This window comes from Strix aluco, chromosome 25, assembly GCF_031877795.1.
Source record: "Strix aluco isolate bStrAlu1 chromosome 25, bStrAlu1.hap1, whole genome shotgun sequence".
NCBI lineage: Eukaryota > Metazoa > Chordata > Aves > Strigiformes > Strigidae > Strix > Strix aluco.
In genome coordinates this window covers 6919627-6937666 of record NC_133955.1, presented here as the reverse complement: position 1 = coordinate 6937666, position 18040 = coordinate 6919627, and the positions used below count along the sequence as shown (strand labels likewise).

The following is an 18040-nucleotide window of genomic DNA, read 5'->3' as shown; positions in this document are numbered from 1 at the left end:
CTCCTACTGCAGCCCCTCTCTAACGAAGCCCCTCTGTAACGAAGCAGCCACACTCATTACATCGGAGCAGTGCTGTTCCAGGCTATGAATGGGGTAAGATATAGAGAAAGCCTGGGCAGGTGGTGGTACTTACACATGTGACTGGTGGTATCCAAGTGCCATTAGCTGAGCAGGTAGTTACTGAACCTGTGGATCCATAGCTATCACGTCTGCAGAAGAAAGTCAGAGTTTCGTTCACCTCGAACATTGATTTAACGTGATAAAACGTTATGTCCTCCTGCCTCAAGGGTTGGCGACACCGAACTGAAAGGAAAAGGCATGGAAAAAATAATGTAATGGGAGGAGATAGAGGAGAAAACACCCAGCAAATTCTAGTTGTTGCTGGTGACTCAAAGGAGCAGCACCCCTGGCCTGTGTAAACCAGCAGCGGGGCATGCGCCTGGGTCTGGTACCCACCTGGCTGGCAAGTGGGCAGGGGAGGGTGCCAGGTGCTGTCGGCCAGGCACCGGGTCTCGGCATTGCCCTGCAGCACGAAGCCTTCATTGCAGGAGAACTTCACGGTCACGCCGTAGGGAAACGTGAACCTCTGTGGAGTCATCGTCCCCCTCTCGACTGCGGGCCTGGGGCACCGAACCACTGCGGAGAGAGAGCGGAGGTGGGAGCGGTGGCTTTGGGTGCTGCTCTTCCCCAGGGACAGCGGGGAACCAGGTCAGGCGGCTCAAATCCTCAGCCACCTGCAGCAGCCCCCAGGGAGACCCTGCCAGTCCCTGGTGTTATGAACAGTTCGAGATGCTGAGACATTTGCACAGGGGCCAGAGGAGCCGCACGGTCCTTAATCCACTCTGGGTTTGGAGCTCCTGGACTCCTGGAGCGTAGCCCCAGCATCGTACCCAGGTCCTGGCTCCAGTCTGATCCCAGACAGGAGAAACGACTCACCCCTGCACTCCGGGGCAGGTCCACTCCACTCCAGGTTCACCCCATCATCGGAGGTGCAGTAGATGGAGGCGTCCCCAATGAGGGACAGACCCTCCGCGCAGCTGTAGGTCACTTCTGCGCCGTAGGAGAACTGCTCCCGTCCCGCGCCAGAGTGCTGCCCGTTGGGGACTTGTGGAGGGGGGCCACAGGCTGTGGAATAAAGGGAATTGATAAGACAAGAAACGCACAATTATCCTGTTCAGGTGAGAATCAAACTTACTTCTGGGGAATCAGTACAAGAGTTAACTTCACGTGTTTGTAGTGCGGCAAGTTCACAGGAAGCTGCTGCCTGGTTTCGTGCCTCTTACACCAGCTCAAGGCTCCCGCTTCTCACCCAGCTCCCACCAGGGTCACGTCTCCAACACTCTCCAACACACCCCAACGCTCTCAGCCCACGAGCCTGATCATCGCCCCGCTCCCCAGAAGCAGGTGCTGAAGGCAGGTCACCTTCTGATCGCTGTTTCTGAACACTGATGTACGAGATTTCTTCTTACACGTACCTTTATCACAAAACGGTAGCGGGGGAGACCAGGTCTTATCAGCCTGACACTCGGTCAAGCCCTGACCCCTGAGGACATAACCCAAATCACACGCCAGCCTCAGTCGGGTCCCAACTGTGTAGTCGTTTTTGCTATTATAAACCTCTTTTCCATTAGCAGTATCTGGCTTTGGGCAACGAGGTTCTAGAAACAACAGAAAATAAAGAATGTCATGTATTTTCTGGAAGAACTCTGGTGAATATTCTTTCTATGGAGAAGACAGTTATCAAGAACATCTGAATCTTGGGAAAAAAGGTGACTATCATCCAGATGCAGGTCTCAATGCTTTCTTTGTAGCTCTAAAGGAGTTTCTGCTTCTACAATCAGGTTTTTCTAAGGCTGCTGGGAAAGGCACATGCTGCAGAGCTGGGTCCGTGCCCGACCAAGCCTCTCCTCAGGGCTCTCAGCACCACACACCGTTATCGTCCCAGGGCCTGCAGCCCCTGTGTTCCCACTGAGCTGCGCTCGTGAGGTTGCTGAGCACCTCAGAGGCAGCGTGAGGGCCAGGACAAGGAATCGTCCATGCGCTAACTGGCTGCCCTGTGAGGTGGAGCAGGCTCTTTCCTCCTGGCAAGGTTTTCCTGAGCTTTTGGGCTCAGGCCGCTTCCAGCAGCTTGCTGATATTGCTGTGGTGCCCCACTGCTAGGTTAGTAGTTTCAGCAGCGTCAGTTATTGTTAACTGATGCATTTTCTTCTGAGAGGGGAAACGCATTGAGAACATCCTCTGCTCCCAAGCCTTATGTCAGCAAACCAGCCCCACTGTTGTCCGAGGCACAAACCACATCCCCTTCCAGCTGGGTAAATGTTTCCCACACTTCTTAGGAACCCCCTAAGCCTCTAAAAGCTACCAACACCCCCCTTCCCATCCCACCTCCCCAGGCACCAGCTCAGGCCCCTGCCAAAGCCCTGTACCTTTTCCACAGCAATCCCCAGGCAATATAAAGACCCACCTGGATCTTTTGCTGCCTATTTCTTCCAAGTTAACACAGGAGGACTAGATCTGGGGATACCTGGCAGCGTATCCTGCTACTACCATCCTCTAAGGCCCCATGCAGATTTTTCAGTGAACATCAGGAGATGACTGTGCTGCTGTACAGAGTGACCCAAACCTTTGCAGTCAAAAATAAGTAGTTGCTAAGACAACGTGCTTCACCAACTCTCACCTACCTGGAATGCACTCCGGCACTGCCGGATCCCATCTCCCATCACTGTTACACCGAAGCATGACATTATTGCTGTGACCTTTGAAAGCATAGCCATCGTTACACATAATTTCCAGCCTGTCTCCGTACACATAACTGTCTTTAACTTCCCATATATGTACAGGCTTTCCATTCCTGAGGTCTGGACTTTGGCAACGAATTCCTGAGAAATGGCAAACATTAGCAAGTGTGAAACCAGGGCAAAGCTGTCTGGATGAGAGCAGGTTCATTGTAAACAGAAGGATGGATGCTTTGTAAGACAAAGACACGTCACAGCACTAAATCTGCCCCAACACCATCCCCCGGCACTGCTGGGGCATTTGCAAGGGACTTTGCAATGGCAACCTCCCCTTGGATGGAGCAAGGGGCCCTCGACACCACAATGACTTTTTCCCCAGGTTCAAGGGACTAGAAAGCATAGCTGGTAAATAAAGCAGAGAAAACTCTGTGGCTGGGGAATAAACCAAAGGAGTTCAAGAGTCGCAGCAAAGAGCAGAGACACGCCAAGCTGGGCACCCGGAGCATCCCCTTTCTCTCCCCGCAACCCTGCAGTCTGCACAACCACGTACGGTTTCTTCATTCACTAATAATTTTGCCAAATCACAAGGGTAAGTAAGCCAAAGGAACAGACACTTACTTTCGCAGGGATGTGGAGTTTCAGTCCACGTAAAATCCGGCAGACACTTGATGTGCCGCGTGGTTTCTCCCGGGCTGAACTGGTGGCCCTCCTTGCACTCGTAGGTAATGACGGTATCCACAGGGAAGAGGTTACCAGCAAGTTTTGCTTTAACAGCATTAAACACATCTGGAGGGTCATCACAGCTACCTAGGAATGAAATAACAGCTTAGGGACATTGCCAGAGATAAATCAGCGAGGCCCATAATGGTATGTAACATGAGAGAGACAATTTGGGTAAAAATCATGGGCTCACGTTGTTCCTTCTGAGATGACTTAATCGCCTGAGTTCAGGAACGCTAAAGAGTGAACGCAAAGGAGACAAGTGAAAACATAAAATAATTTCAGACTGCATGGTAATTTTCACTGTTATAACGAGATGTAATTTCTAATAAAGTTAGTACTATCTGAGGCTCTACCAACAAACTTTAAAAATATTAAATATAGAAAGGTTAATTTAAGTCCCTTTGAATTCTCCTGAGAAATGCCCACCAGCTTGAACGGGACAAGGCTTTAGTCTCTATGGCCCCAAGTCAAATTCCTAAAGTCACCTTAGTGCTACAGAGAGATTAGCCAAAAAAAAAAAATCCAAAAAGTGAAAATCTTGGAGCTAATCACGTTCATGACCTAATGTTTTAGGCGGGAAGTTTGCTGAAGCAAAGCTGCTGGGCCAGGTGGAGCACACCCGGCCCACCCCACTTACTGAGCTGACAGAGCGGCAGCGGAGGGTCCCAGCGGTCGTTTTCTTTGCAGGTGGATGTTCCGCTGCCGACCAGGGTGTAGCGGAAGTTGCAGTCGAACATGACGGTGTCTCCGTAGGTGTAGTCAGCCCGGTACCCACTCAGCAGCTTCCCGTTCTCCACGGTCGGATGCTCACAGTTAACCACTGTGCCAGGGAAACGCCACCACTTAGGAAATCAGCAGTTACGCTCAAGAGGGGAGATGAGGGTGTTAAAAACATTCTCGTTCACCAAAAGGCTGAAGATGGACATGACAGGGTGGCAGGCAGATGGGATAATTTTTTTTAACTGTTCGCTCCATATTACAGCATTTTTTAATTTCATGCTTCTTATTAACGCAAAGCATAAAAGAACATCGGAAAGGCAGCAGGTATCACAGCAGGTTTCCAAATCCCTTTTTTTTTTTTTTCACACAGGCTGGCAGGCAAGATGCATCGTCTGGTCTGTGAACACTAATAAAATCCCACTCCCGTGTCCCCTGCTGACTTGGTGACCGTGAGCAGTCACGGTCCCTGCGATGGGAGATCCTAATTCCTCTTACTGCTACCAAACTCTCATCTGCAAGAGGTGATTCCAGCAAAATAAAGGAGAGAGACAGCTCCAGGGAAGAAAACGGCTCCAGCAGAGCGGGCAGCAGGCAGCGGAGAGGGGGCTACGGCCGGCGCTGCTGCAGTGCCCCGGCGAGCTTGCGAGCGCCCACCTCACCCTTGAGGGGAAGCAGCTCACCTTTGCACTCCGGGGCTGGCTTGTTCCAGACACCATTTACGTTATCTGTGGTTGTACAGAAAATAGACGCATCTCCCAACAGCGAGAAAGCTCTCCCTCCCCTTTGGACAGGGTGACACCAGTAAGTGACAGATGCTCCGTACTCAAAGGACTCTTTGCCAGCTCCGCTGTGCTGTCCGTTAGCTATTTCTGGAGGCGGTAAACATGGTATTGCTGGGGAGAGAGGGGGGAGAAATGGTAGACGGGGGGAAGAACAAGAAAGAAAGAACTTAATTTGGTTTGAGCCAAAGGTCTGGTAAGAAAAAAATTGAAACACAAGGTGCCAGAAGGGTCAGAAATTAAGGGCAGGTCTCAAGGTTGCACGCCAGCCCACAGGCAGCAGAGCCCTGACCCCGGCGCTGAGTCGTTTTGGGATATAACAGTCGTACATGTAGCTGCCTTACTCCCAGACAGTAAATAATTTTTTCTGCAGGATGATGCAGGAAGGAAAACACAAAGAAAAACATCTTTCCAGACTCCACCATGCATCAAACTGCTGAAATCCTCAGCAGGGCAACGCAACTGCTTCCTTATCCATCCCCAGTAACACTTAAACAGCAGATCAGTTAAGGAACTCTACTTACGCTCACAGATGGGAATATCTCTGTTCCATGTAACAATCCCATTTGTAACCACACAATGAATTTCAGAAGGTCCAACCAGTCTGTACCTGTGTGAACCACGGAAGAAGGAATTACTCGACAAACTCAGTTTTGATGTATTACCTATAACATCACCATCAGGATGGTTTTGGCTTCCTTATAATTACAGCTGATCAGAAATTTGCCATCAATGTCATATTTTCAATGACACACTGACTTTTGACGAAAGGTTTTTTAAAATGAAAAAATTTACATGGTTTCTAAGGAAACTTAGAAACTTACTTCAACAGCCAGCTGTAGCTATCACTACAGCTCTGAGTTCAGTATCGGCGTCCGTTCTTCAAAAAGAGACTGAAACATTGAAATGGTTTAGGAAGGGCCAGAAGAGCGAACTTGAGTTCAGAAAGGACTTCCTCAAAGTACAAGATTAAGAAAACTCAGTCTTAAAGCTTGCAAAGGAAAGTTTAAAAGCTACTCCAACCACAGTCTGCAATTACCGACACCGGTAAGGCTTCTGACAGCACAGGTTTCAATCTAGGGAAAAGCTTCAGAAAAATCGCTGGGGAAGAAGCGGGCCCACGCGCTGAGTCCTCCCGGCTTACCCAGAGTTGCAGGTGAAGTTCACTGATGAACCAAAAACCAGTTTTCCTGTTTGGATGAGTCTGCCGTTGTCCGGCTCTCCAGGGTAACTGCACGGCTTTGCTGGGGGACAACAGGACTGGAGTTAGTTCTTATTTCAGTTTCTTGAAGAATCAAAAAAACGCAGCAGGAAAGCAGAAGACTCCTCCAATACTGAGTAAGGGGATGGACCAGACACCTCCAGATTTCCCTTCCAATCCTCAATTATTCCATGATTCATGGTGCTGTTAGGACTTGCATCATGACCTGCAGCCAGCCTCTGCAGTCTAAGCGGGGTTTTGCAGTAACCCTGGCAAGCACGACAGCATTTCTTCACAGCTAAAGGGTTCTCCTACTGCAAGTTTGAAATACTGGTTTTGAACCAAGAGTTACTAAGTGCCTGAGCAGAACACCCTTTGAGTCAGCAATCAAACACAGCCAGCATCAAAGCAGATTTCAGCTTCTGCCAGCACCTAGAATACAACTGGTGCTTCATGTCAGGTCACTCATCTTCCACCACCCCATGAGGTCACTTTGGATGCTGCTCCAACAAAATGAGCTGAGAGCATCAGTGAATAAAAAACAAAATCTAAACCCAACATAAAATATACTCACGTGTACACATGTCCTTTGCTCCATGCCAGTTATTGTTCTTTCCACAGACAAGGATGTTTCGGGTACTACCACTTCTCACGTAACCTGGACGACAGACGTATTCCACTATTGAATTCTGGGAAAATACGGTACCGCCTTGGTATTGCTCTTTGGGTTCTGCAGATGGGAGACGTGGCGGAGCATTGCAGGCACCTACAGACAGAAACTCCATCAGAAAGATGCTGGGAGAAAAAGCAGTGGGAGTTCAGACCTGATTTACTCCGAAGGTCCAGGCAAGGAAACTTCAGTGGCCTTAAAACACCTTAAAGCTAGAAACAAAGAGGAGGAGTGTGGTCTGTGACTGGGGGTGGCTGAGGCTGGCAGGGACAGGGGAGAAGCATCATCCCTTGAGGTCCTGTTGCTCCTCACACCTCATCCAGCAGTTACAAATGCTGGTCACAAAGTCCAGATTAACCATTTCCTCTCCCCAATTAGTATAAATCATTGCACCTTTTTCAGCTGGAATAATTTTACGTCTGTTTTACACAGAAAGGAAAAAAAGGTAAAGGAAGACGGATTCTGACCACAAAGATTTACAGTGTTCTCTAAATGCAAAGGCAACAAGGAAAAGAGAAGGATCCAAGTCTTGTGAACTCCAGGAGAAGGTTTTCCTTTGAGGGATGTGAGCTGATCCCAACAGACTCCTCCACTCACTCTGGACAGCCACAACAAGAGCAGCGATGAGGAATAACCCAAGGACAGTGGTGTGATCCCTCTGCCTCCCCGGCTCCACAGCTGGCATCCTCCTTTATTCCTGTCCGGAGATCCCACACAAGTTACCACATTCTTTTTCCAGGCCAAATATCTGTAAAAATAGCAGGGGGGTATTTACACTCCAGATGACCATAGCTCATATGGACAGGTCTCCTTTCTCCATCCCTAAGCAGTTCTAAGTCGCAGCTGGGGACCAGAAGCTGCAGGAGCTATTGCAATGCCCCGCAAGAGAGTGGAGCAACTGCTCCACGGGCTCCTCTCCAGCTGATGGGACCAAGACCCAGCACGGAGGATCTGGGCTGCTGGGGCAGAGCTGGATTTGGGGGAGGAAGCCTGGCTCCAGCAGACCAGACCCCGAGACATGAAAATACAACGTTAACAGGACAACTGATTGGAGATGTTAAGCAATTCCCGTAGGCTTTATTCCACTAGTCTCATTTAATTGCATTCTTGAGAAATCAGCTTTTAGTTGAAGTTTTAAAACAAAATTGAAAAAAAAAATAAATACTAACAGTTCCACTAAAGCCCAAACATAAATACAGTGTAGCTTGTCAGCTTTGACTTAAAAACACTATAGTGCCAATATTGTGTTCTTCCCAGCCAAATTAATACCTTCCCAGCAGGGCCATGAGTTTATCTATGCCTTCTGGAAAACATCCCATGAAACTTATCTTACAGGTAAAACATTTTGGTTTAGCAATAAGCCTCTTGGGAGCAAATTCATAGTCCGATGAAATCCTGCTGGAGGCAGTACAGTCCCCTAACAATAAATTACATGCAGAGAAAGAGAGAAGTATCTAACCAAAAATACACATCAATTTTGTGCAAATAACGTTAACTGGAGTAAAGCTATAAAGCATACAAGTCATTTAGGAGCCAAATTCCTTTACCAAATGGAATTTAAGTGCAATTTCGACTAACCTGGCACCCGTACAGATAGCAAGAGTCCTCTCTGACTTTGTTATCCAGGATCATCATTTATGAGCCTAAACCCTCCCAACGTTATGTACACTCCTACCTTCCTCCTGGAAATCAGAGTCTTTCTTGATGCTTTCTGCCCTAAACCTAACACTCCTCATGGCTGCTTCCCTTCAATCCTTGTTACAGCTCTTGGTTTAATTTGATTTAATTTTTTCCTGCTAGAGTTGCAAGAAAGCTCCAACCCAGCTCCTGAGAGCAACATCACCTGAAGCTGCATGGCTCGAAGTTGTCTTACCTGGAGGTCTGGCAGCAGGAGATGGAGAGACCCGGCGTGTTCGGCTCTTGCAAGACAAAGTGATGACTGTCCTTGCCCAGTCCCCCCAGCACTAAAGGAGGCGTTACAATACGCCCACATGCTCAGATATGGCTCCGTGCAGAAAAGTTTGAATTCTGCAGAGACCAGAGTTGTGTCAATTAACCCATAAATCATTAACCCCTCCCCTGAGCAAGAAGGAAGTAGTTTATTAAACCCACAAAAGTGAAACGCTAGAAAACTGAATGCAACCCAAGTAGATGTTGAAATTGTTTGTTTTCTGTGGGGACCTGCCAACTCTTTGTTGAAATGATCTTTGCTGAGCAGGATGGTGCCCATTCCACTGTGCAGCGATGGCACCCGGCCGGTGCTGGACCCCAGGCGATGCCCAGGGACCTGGAGCCTACAATGGCCTCCTCAAGAGGACTGCTTCACCCTGGGGCACGTCAACCATGAGCTGATCCCTTCTGACCTCAAAAGCCTATGGCCAGTGTTCAAAATATGGTTTCTTCAAGCAGCTCCACATAATCCCATTAAAGCAACACCAGCTGGAGCTCAGGAGCACACGAGGTCCCAGGCAGCACCACTCAGAGCTGAACAACCCAGCTCCATGATGGGAAAACCCAGCTGCCCTTCGTCTCACTGAAAGCTGTTCCTGAATCCAGCTGCTGCTGGTGGGTCATTTTCCAGTAATGAGAGTTTTGGCAGAAGTTGTAACCACTTGCTCCTTTTGCACTTTGGCTCCAGGGCTTCATCCAGGCTTGAATCACCAGCAAGAACCTAGCAATGGCCTTTTTACCCTGGGTTGAGCTTCTCACAAGTATCTGAGGGGTTTTCCCAGAAAAATTTACCATCTCCCTACATCAAGTGGGATATATTACCTTTCCGAAGTTCACCTGAGTTCATTCCAAAACACAATGAAACAGATTCAGTTCTTGCTCTGTAAGACACAGCGAAAGGCTGCCCGCCCTCGCCCCACGAGCAGGGGCTTGCCCACAACAGGCCCCTCATCGCTCCTGAGCAGGCACTGACCTCCACTAAATACTTACAAGAATCCAGTTAATCGCAAACACAAACATAGGCTTTCTAGATTTCTTTTTTTTCCAGGTGACTCAGAACGAGCTAGTTTGTGTGCTGAAAAATCAGCAGCTTGCCCGCGGGCACCCAGGAGGTTATTTAGTAGCTGCTGTTATTTAGGGGTGCTCACAGCCACAAGCATCAGCCAGAGCACAGCGACACCAAAAGCTGTCCCCTGCTCCAACGGCTGCTAAACACCCCTAAGACCTCCTCAACCCGCAGCTTGCAGCAGAATAAACCGGAAAAAAGGGTTTTCCTTGACCATATCCAAGGTCACTTCTCTCCAGGCTGCAGCTGGCGACTCCCTTCAGGACCAGCTGGTTTCCAGCTGCAGATGCTGGAAAATCACAGTCATACCAGTTGCTCCTCTTGACTTTTTTTTTCCCCTAGAAAAAGACATGTGCTTTAAGAAGAGCGTTCCTACCCTAATAGCTCCACAGAAACCCTGAAAATCTGAATTCTGGTAGCTCCAATAAAAACACACTTAAAATTGATGAGGGAAGGGAAAGGCAGCAGTAGCTCTGGGGTGCAGGATTCACCATTTCCAGCTACATTCCCACAAGCCAGAGCTACCTGCCCTCCCCTGCAGACCCTCTTCCTCCAGACACTTTCCACAGCCTCCCTGAATTCCTCATTGTCTCACAAAACCAGCACACAATAGATAGTTACAGCAAACAATGATGGAAGATAACAGAGGAAAGTAGATCTATTTTTTTAAAAATCTCTTTATTGTAAATGAATGCTCATGGGATATTTATGCTCAAGTGCACAGAGTACAGAACATACAGCACAAGTTTACATACACTGCATTTTTTTTAAACCTAAAAAAAACCATTAGAAAGCAGTAGTGTAGCAAACCCACAAGTAGACGCGTAACATCTATGTCAGTAAACACCAAATACAGAGACAGCGCTCAGAGACGGGAGCAGTGGGAGAGGAGGAGGCAGCCCTGGCAGCACTCGCCCAGTGCCCTGCAGAGGAGCACGGGGTGAGGGTCTGGGCAGGCGGTTCCTGGAAGCGCTGGCAGCGAGGTCTCTCCTCCCAGGGCTGCTCCTCGGCCCCGCAGCAGCCGGGCTTCCCCGTCACCCACCGCCGAGCTGCCGGGAAGGGGCCGCCTTGCAGAGGTGGCAGCTCTAACGCCACAGCGTACACAAACTCAAGCTACCCGGCCTGGTTTTAAGCCTTTTTCCTCACTTTCTAATTTCCCCCATTGCTGGCAGCAGAGGTGAAACAGGTGTTGCCTGAGCGATCATTTTTCTCTAGAATGACGCCAGGCTGCGGCTTGGGGACAGCGACACAGGTCCCGCGGGTGGCCCTGCCACTGCTCACTGCAGGGGACAGCAGCCACCACCACCTCTGCTGACAGAAACGGAGAGAAAGTCAGGGAAATACAGAAACCCCCCCAGTCGCGGTGCAGTGCTCACGAAGGCACCAAGCCCGCTTCCACACCTCCAAATTCACCACCTCTGCCTGCTCAGCCCAAGGCACCAGCGCTGGTACGACTGACAGCACAAGGCACTGCTAATCCTCAGTTCAGGCTCATTGTGTAATCGTTGTTTATTCTAGGGTATTTGCATGCACAGTGCCACGGAAATCAGGTGATTTCAAGGAAATACCTGGCACAGGGACCCACCAGCCTGTTTGGGGCTGGGGAGACACGTGGGGTCACTGGCATCATCCCAGCCCGGCCACCCCTGAGAGTTCAGGGCTCAGCAAGGACCCTGGGACCTGTCATCAGGTATGATTCACCTGCACAGCAGCGATGAGGATCACCAACCTGCTGCTGCTCTGCTCTAGACATGTATTTACACCTTTTGAAAGTTAAATGCAAGAGAAAAAAGGCTATAGTTAGGCTTTAACTAAAGCACCGAGGCACAAATGCTGCTGTCTGCAGAGACAGCCGAGAGGCTCCAGTCCATGACCCAGCCAACGCAGCCAAAGGACCCACTCGATAGGAATAAGGGACCCACAGTCAGTGATCCAAAACTGCAGACCTGATTTTTAGCAGTGATTAAAAAAAGTTACGACTGCCGACGTATTAGCAGCTACATTCATGAATCCTGGCAGGTGAAAATGTATATTCTGTCTCCTTACAAACATTAACTACTCAGTGATGCAAATATAATTAACTCTTGAGCAAGTTATTACAGCATATTGTGCTTAAACATCCTACAGTACATTTCTACTCCCTTTTCCCCGTCAGAGCAGGAGGTTTCTCAGTAGGAGAAGCCAGCCCAATGCAGTGCGGGTTTGTGCGTTTAGAGCATTACTGGAGAGTGACAGCAAGTATTACCATACAACAGGCTATAAATGTCTTCCTTCCACACTTTCTCTTTTTTTTCCTGGCTTATTTCTCAACACTTAAAACCAAAGAACAGACAGCACAGCTCTTGCAGAAGGCTGCAACAAACCTGTGCCCTGGTGGGAACAGCCCAAAGAACAAACCTAATAAAACTCAGTTTCTCACCCACTGAATTTCATCCCTCTGTGGAGCAATGGCTTTAGATCAACACACACTGCTGCCCCTCAGAAATCCTGAGGATTAATGCCTGGGCCTTCACCACGGCCCTCTCTACCCCAGCTTTAACAAATTAAAGTTCTTGGAGTGTTTAAAACAAGAGGTTTGAGCTCAAAATCCCCAGGTAAACCTCAGGCTTTGGGGGTGTTGAGCTCCTCTGCAGCCAGGACCAGGACGCCAACGTTTCTCAAGCACAGATCCCTACTATGGGTATGGCCAACATTTATTTACATATTTAAAATAAGCAACCTGTGTCCCAGAAGTTGCTCGTATAAATCCTGGAGTCGCTGGAAACAGCGGGCACAGAACAGCCTCCTCTTTGTACCCAAATGCTCCTTTCTTCACCCAGCCTGAGGATTTTGTCCTTATTGCAAGAACAGTGGGAGTGGGGTAAAATGGAGTTTGGCAACACAAGTCAAGACTCGTGGGAGAAAACCGTAAATCTGGGGTTTCAGTGGGGATTTAAGTAACACGCAGCCATCACACGAGCTGCGCCGCAGGGGAGTTTCACCATCTATACACTAAACACTAAAGCAGCTTAAACTCTATTGAAGGCAGCATTATACATCAGTAACGTTCACAGCTTATTCATGGGCAAGTTTAAAAACTTGTTGTGGACCTAAAATTTGGTACATGAAAAAGACAACTGGTAAAAATCATCTGCTTCTTGCAAAGCCAGCACACGTGGCCCCGCTACTCCCAGACAGAGCAAAGCAGCGCTCTGATTTTCTGTTGTAATAGATAAAAGTGTCCACAAAACCCAGGAAAAATGAGTGAGAGGATGAGGCTTAGATCAGGGTGCAACACTAAAGCAGGACTTGAGTTCAGATTCAACAGCTACGCTGTTGCCAGAGAGTGACAGGAGCTTTTATTCCCTTCTGTCCCTCACAGGAGACGTCCCGCAGGATCTGCTGACCTGACGAGTGCCTTGTGATATACCTTGTGCAAAAAAAAAGCCTTCCTGAAGCAAAGGAACAGGCTCAGATCTCAAACCAGCAGTCCTGAAAGCAAAGTCAAATGGTACCTGGAGTACTTTCGATGGTTAAACAGACACAGTAACTACATTTGAACTTGGAAACAGTAACAGTTAAAAAAAATTGGGGATTTGGTTCGGTAACGTGTCTTCCAAAGAAAAGTTGTTTCAGCAAGTATGGATATGACCATTTTGTCCTCTCATACACTACAGCTAATTCTGCTATCTAACCAGGAGGAAAGACGTGGGACGCTATGTGAACACCCCACAAAGCCCCGCGACACGTTAGCGCACAAGTATTAAAAGCAGGTTGGAAAAAAAAAAAAAACAACCCACTCCGTAATAAATTTTCTCCAATCTCACTGACAGACATTTCAGCATTCAGAAAGAAAAGACACAGACAGACTCTAAAAAACACATTTCAGAGGAGAGTACTGGCCAAAGCGGCGTGTGGCTCACTGTGCTCCGGGGATGCTCGAGTCCCATCCGCAGGGCTCTTCCCAGCCACGGAAATCCCAGCCGAATTCGAGATGAAAGCACAAACCTCTACACCGTTAAACCAGCCATCCTCTACAAATAAGAGATAAATGGTACAGGTCATGCCACGGGTAAGTCAGGAGATGGTAAAGCAGGGAACAGCAGAGCTCAGCTCAGTGCCAGCGACAGACAGACACACACTTTGCAGCAGCCAGGTGGATCCAACCAGCTTCACACAGTTGTTCTACGTGACAGCAACCATCTGAGGATTTACTCATTCACTTCTGGCCGAGCAAATAATGAGCTGCTTCACACTCTGCATCGTCATTTAACTTCTTGCAAAGCTCTGCACAAAGGGTTTCCCAGTCTCAGCCTGAGACCATGCAAGCTCAGCTTTTCTGGAGTATCTCACAGGACAGCAGGCAATAACAAAGCAGGCTGGTTACTCAGGGTTACTCACTTTTATTTATCTTCTCCATAGGAAAGTACACTTCCAGGACAAACGTAAGAAACATTACAGCAATAATTTTGCATATCAACCACAATAAATACTTATAGTTTTGATAAAACTCCTTCCACTGCCTCACTGAGGGTCCAACAGACAACAGGAACACACTCAGGTCAGTACAAGTGAATTATACGTCTACAAACGTGCGATCACACAAGTTAAAATCTGACAGCCAGGATTTCCCACAGCTGCTGTTCACGCCGTGTCTCGGAGCACAGAAAATGCTCGAAGGGCTCCAGTCGTGCAGTGCCCAGTGCCCGCTCTGCCCGGCTGCAGCGCTTTGAGACTGCAAACCGATGTGTAAATCAATACGGGCCACTGGTTCTGTTACCTAACCAGCACTGTTTTGCAATAAAAAAAACAAACGGCACAGCTATGGAGCCAATTTGCTGACAATTAACAGCAGGCATCAACACTTGAAATCCAACAGTCAGGAAATCCAGACCCTACATATTTTCTATTTACAACTAAAAAATAAAAATTTATACAGCTTTCCTGACAATGACACTTAAAAAGTAACTATTGTCAGACAGAGATAACCTGGGACAGCTGCTCACGTGCTACGTTCTCAAGCAAAACACCAACACTAAGAAGGAAGAAGGTTTGTGCTGGAATCAAGGAAGTTGGACCAAGTTACCTCCATTTATCTGCAAACCCTCCTAGGAAGTCTGTGCTATTTAAACATGGAGAAAGACACACTTAGAGCGCAGCGTTAGAAAACGTAATTTTGCAAAGCTGGCATATACATTCATTTTCTAAACACACAGCTCCTTTCGGCTCAGAGTAAAGGCAAATCCAAAGGGGCGAGACTTTGAGTTTTAGCCTATGGGTAATTTTCCTCTGATTTGATTCTAAATTAATATTACTCGCTATAGGAAAAATGATTTATCACATTTATCAAAAGCTCCCCCAGCTCAGGTTCTTTCTCCTTTTCCCCTCCATCTTCAGCATGAAGGCCTCTGAAACCAGAGCAACAAGAAGTTTCAGAGAACAACTTCAGGGGAAACGTGCCCTTTTTGCATTTGCTGCGGGTTGGAACATTCCCAAGTTGTTCATCCCGACGTGGGAGATGCTCTACAGCAATACCTGAGCTTGATGCTTTGTGCGCTCCTGCGGCTTTGGCAGGACAGTCAGTAAGAAAACTCTGCAGCATTACTAAAAACGTTATCACCAACTAGAGATTAGGAGGCAGAGGCACGTAACTTTAGGATTGATCCCATACCTTTGTGTGCTATGACGTGTGTAAATACCGGAGGCGGAAAAAGACAGAGCAGTCGCACTGAGAGAACTGTTGGAAGAGCTTCACTTCAAGGACAAAGTGCAATTAAAGGAAAACAACGCACATCCAAGCAGCCAAAATACATTCAAGCAGGAGTTCCTCAGGCCCAGAGGGATGTGCCCTGCGCAGGGGCTGCACCTTCCTCGCCTGGAAGAGATGAGCCGCATCCTACGGCGGCGAGAGCTGCGCCCCATCGCTGCGGGGACCACCCTGCCGCAGAGAAACGGGAGCGAGTTTCCCCCCCAAACCTGAATCCTCTCTTAACACCCAACATCTGGAAATGGAACCAGCTACCGCTTTCCTTCCTTGGCACTAAACCCAGCTCTCCCTTTGATGCCAGCGCACCAGGAGCGAGAGGATTTGCCCAAAGCCCCAGGGCAGAGGCACGGAGGGAGCAGGGCTTTGCCGAGAGCACGAACAGGTCAGCAATGACCCCGGCAGCCCACACGCAGCGACCCAAAGCCTCCGAGGACACAACCTGTGCCTCCTCTGAGCCCACCCTTAGGTACCACCACCCTTGGGTGCTCCCTGGCACAGACTGCTGCTCCCATGGGGCGAGACCACCACGCTCCCAAATGTGGGGGGAAGCAACCGGGGCCCCCAGACAGAGGACCTAAATTGCAAAAAGCTTTTACAAGACAAAAAACCACCAGCGTTGCATATACTGCGTGAGGTGAAACACCCCATAAGCCAAGCGAGGGGTTGCGGCGGGGTCTGCCAGAGCCACCAGCGGAGCAGGGGTGCGGGGCCAGGCCTCGGGGCCAGCGGGAGCACGGCGAAGCGACGGCATCTCTGGCCTTTCTGCGGGGGGTGACAGCCAGGGTCTCGTCTGAGCCCCTTACTCGGAGGCTGAGAGGGAAGCCAAGGTCTCACGGGTGACGCTGGCTGCTGGGTCCCTGGAGAGGGGGGACAGACAAGGACACGTTCTCCCCTGAGCGTGGGAGAAAGACAGTCCTGCTCTCTTCGCCCCCATTCAAAGATGCCTCCAAGGGGACGTGATGGTGAGGACTCCGTGACAACTGCCACCCACACAGGAAGGTTTATCCTCCCAGTTGCTCTCCAAGGACACGCTAAACCCACCCAGCTCTCCCGAGTCATGGGGAGCTGGGGCTGAGCAGCACCACTCCCATCCAGGCTACAATCCAGCAACTCCTGCAAAACCCCTGCAATCAGTAACGTCACCGCACCTCATCCCGGGTGGAGAGGAGACAGGCATGGGAGCCAGCACTGCTCAGGACAAGCTACGTGGCTCAGCCCAGCAGCACCAGTGCAGAGCTGCCCCACCTCCTGGTCCAGGGACAGAGCAAGCTCGGGGTGAAACGCACTTTTTCAGGGAGTCAGCACAAGCACAATGCACCAGTAAGTCCAGCTGGAGCCCCTGGATCAGCGGGCTCAGCCTGGGAATATATTCCTCCTGCACTGAGGTCCCCCTAATGACAGGTTATTGTACAGCAAAAGACTTCCTTCTACTCCAGGTGTCTGTCCTTCCCCAAAGTAGTTTCCATGCAACATTAATCAAGAGAAGTCCTACTTACTAAACCGAAAGAGTACATAGAAGCTGCTTTCAGTGGTACTCACAGGCAAGCATTTCCCCCTTGAGGCTGCAAAGGAAACAGAAACAGCACAGGATAGCTCATAGTGCATTTTAAAGGAGATGAGAGTAAAAGCAGCAAAGCAAATGAGGAAAGAAGGGAAGCAACCCCAAAGATTTCACATTAGGGGGCTTAGGGCAGGCTCAGGTATCCCAGCAGGAGCTGGCACAAGGCAGGGACATCGTGTGCTGCGGTGCCCGGCCACCTCCTCCACTGCTCAAGGGCTTAAGGGCTCCACTCAGGCAAGAGGTCCTGGGAGAGTGTGATTCCCCACCCACCCAGCCCCAGAACCCAGGGTTTCCTAAATGCTCCTTCATCCCAGAGCTGTCAGTGCTTCCACGTGATGATTACAAGGGTACACCCGCAAACAGGGAGCGGTGAGGGTCGGGATCCCCATCCTGGGGCTGCCCAGATAGAGACACCCACAAATTAGGACCTCGGGCAGCCAACGTCCTCTCCAGCTGAGACTCCTCATCCAGAATTGGACCAAACCCACCCCAGGGCAAAGCCGGGTCTGGGTCAGCTCCCCCCGGAGCCCCGGGATTTTGGGGATGCCTAAGCCTCAGGCTCTTCACTGAGTATGAAAACACCAGCAATGCTCACCCGTGCTGCATCGGCCCTTCTTTCACTCCCTGGCCACTTACTCTGCTAACAGAGAGGAGGAGAACGAGAAGCTGGGCTCACTGAATAGTTTGGAAAACATTAACCTCTAAAGTATGCAAGATTATTTTCTTTTTAAACAGCTTTGGTAACACAGGCTGTCTCTGCATGAGGGGCCCAGCCAAGACAACCTCAAAGCCCCCCACACCTCCTCTGACAGGCAGCAGCACGCAGCCCGCTCTGCCTGTGCTCTCCCAGGCACAGAAAAACTCCTAATTTAGCAGAAAAACAATCTTA

The 18040-nt window shown here is 49.4% G+C and overlaps 2 protein-coding genes across 13 annotated transcripts in view; both read right to left on the bottom strand.

The window, feature by feature from the left end:
• The window catches only part of CR1 (complement C3b/C4b receptor 1 (Knops blood group)), a 99538-nt gene extending 91976 nt beyond the window's left edge, over positions 1-7562 (bottom strand). The window contains 12 exon segments of the mRNA XM_074850317.1: positions 134-303; positions 457-636; positions 937-1125; positions 1476-1658; positions 2682-2879; positions 3354-3542; positions 4096-4278; positions 4859-5071; positions 5482-5567; positions 6102-6201; positions 6733-6924; positions 7426-7562. Coding sequence (XP_074706418.1) covers positions 134-303; positions 457-636; positions 937-1125; positions 1476-1658; positions 2682-2879; positions 3354-3542; positions 4096-4278; positions 4859-5071; positions 5482-5567; positions 6102-6201; positions 6733-6924; positions 7426-7513 — 1971 coding nt within the window. The 5' untranslated portion in view covers positions 7514-7562.
• A 2529-nt stretch (positions 7563-10091) lies between these two features.
• The window catches only part of PFKFB2 (6-phosphofructo-2-kinase/fructose-2,6-biphosphatase 2), a 17459-nt gene continuing 9510 nt past the window's right edge, over positions 10092-18040 (bottom strand). For 4 of the 12 annotated variants that reach the window (XM_074850414.1, XM_074850415.1, XM_074850417.1 and 1 more), the window contains 2 exons: positions 17087-17152; positions 14211-16447 (listed from right to left, as the gene is read on the bottom strand). In XM_074850414.1, coding sequence (XP_074706515.1) covers positions 17126-17152 — 27 coding nt within the window. In that variant the 3' untranslated portion in view covers positions 14211-16447; positions 17087-17125. Of the gene's footprint in view, positions 10183-10501; positions 13858-14210; positions 16448-17086; positions 17153-17746; positions 17792-18040 lie in introns of those variants that run through there. The other 8 variants (XM_074850411.1, XM_074850413.1, XM_074850416.1 and 5 more) reach the window with 5 other exon arrangements.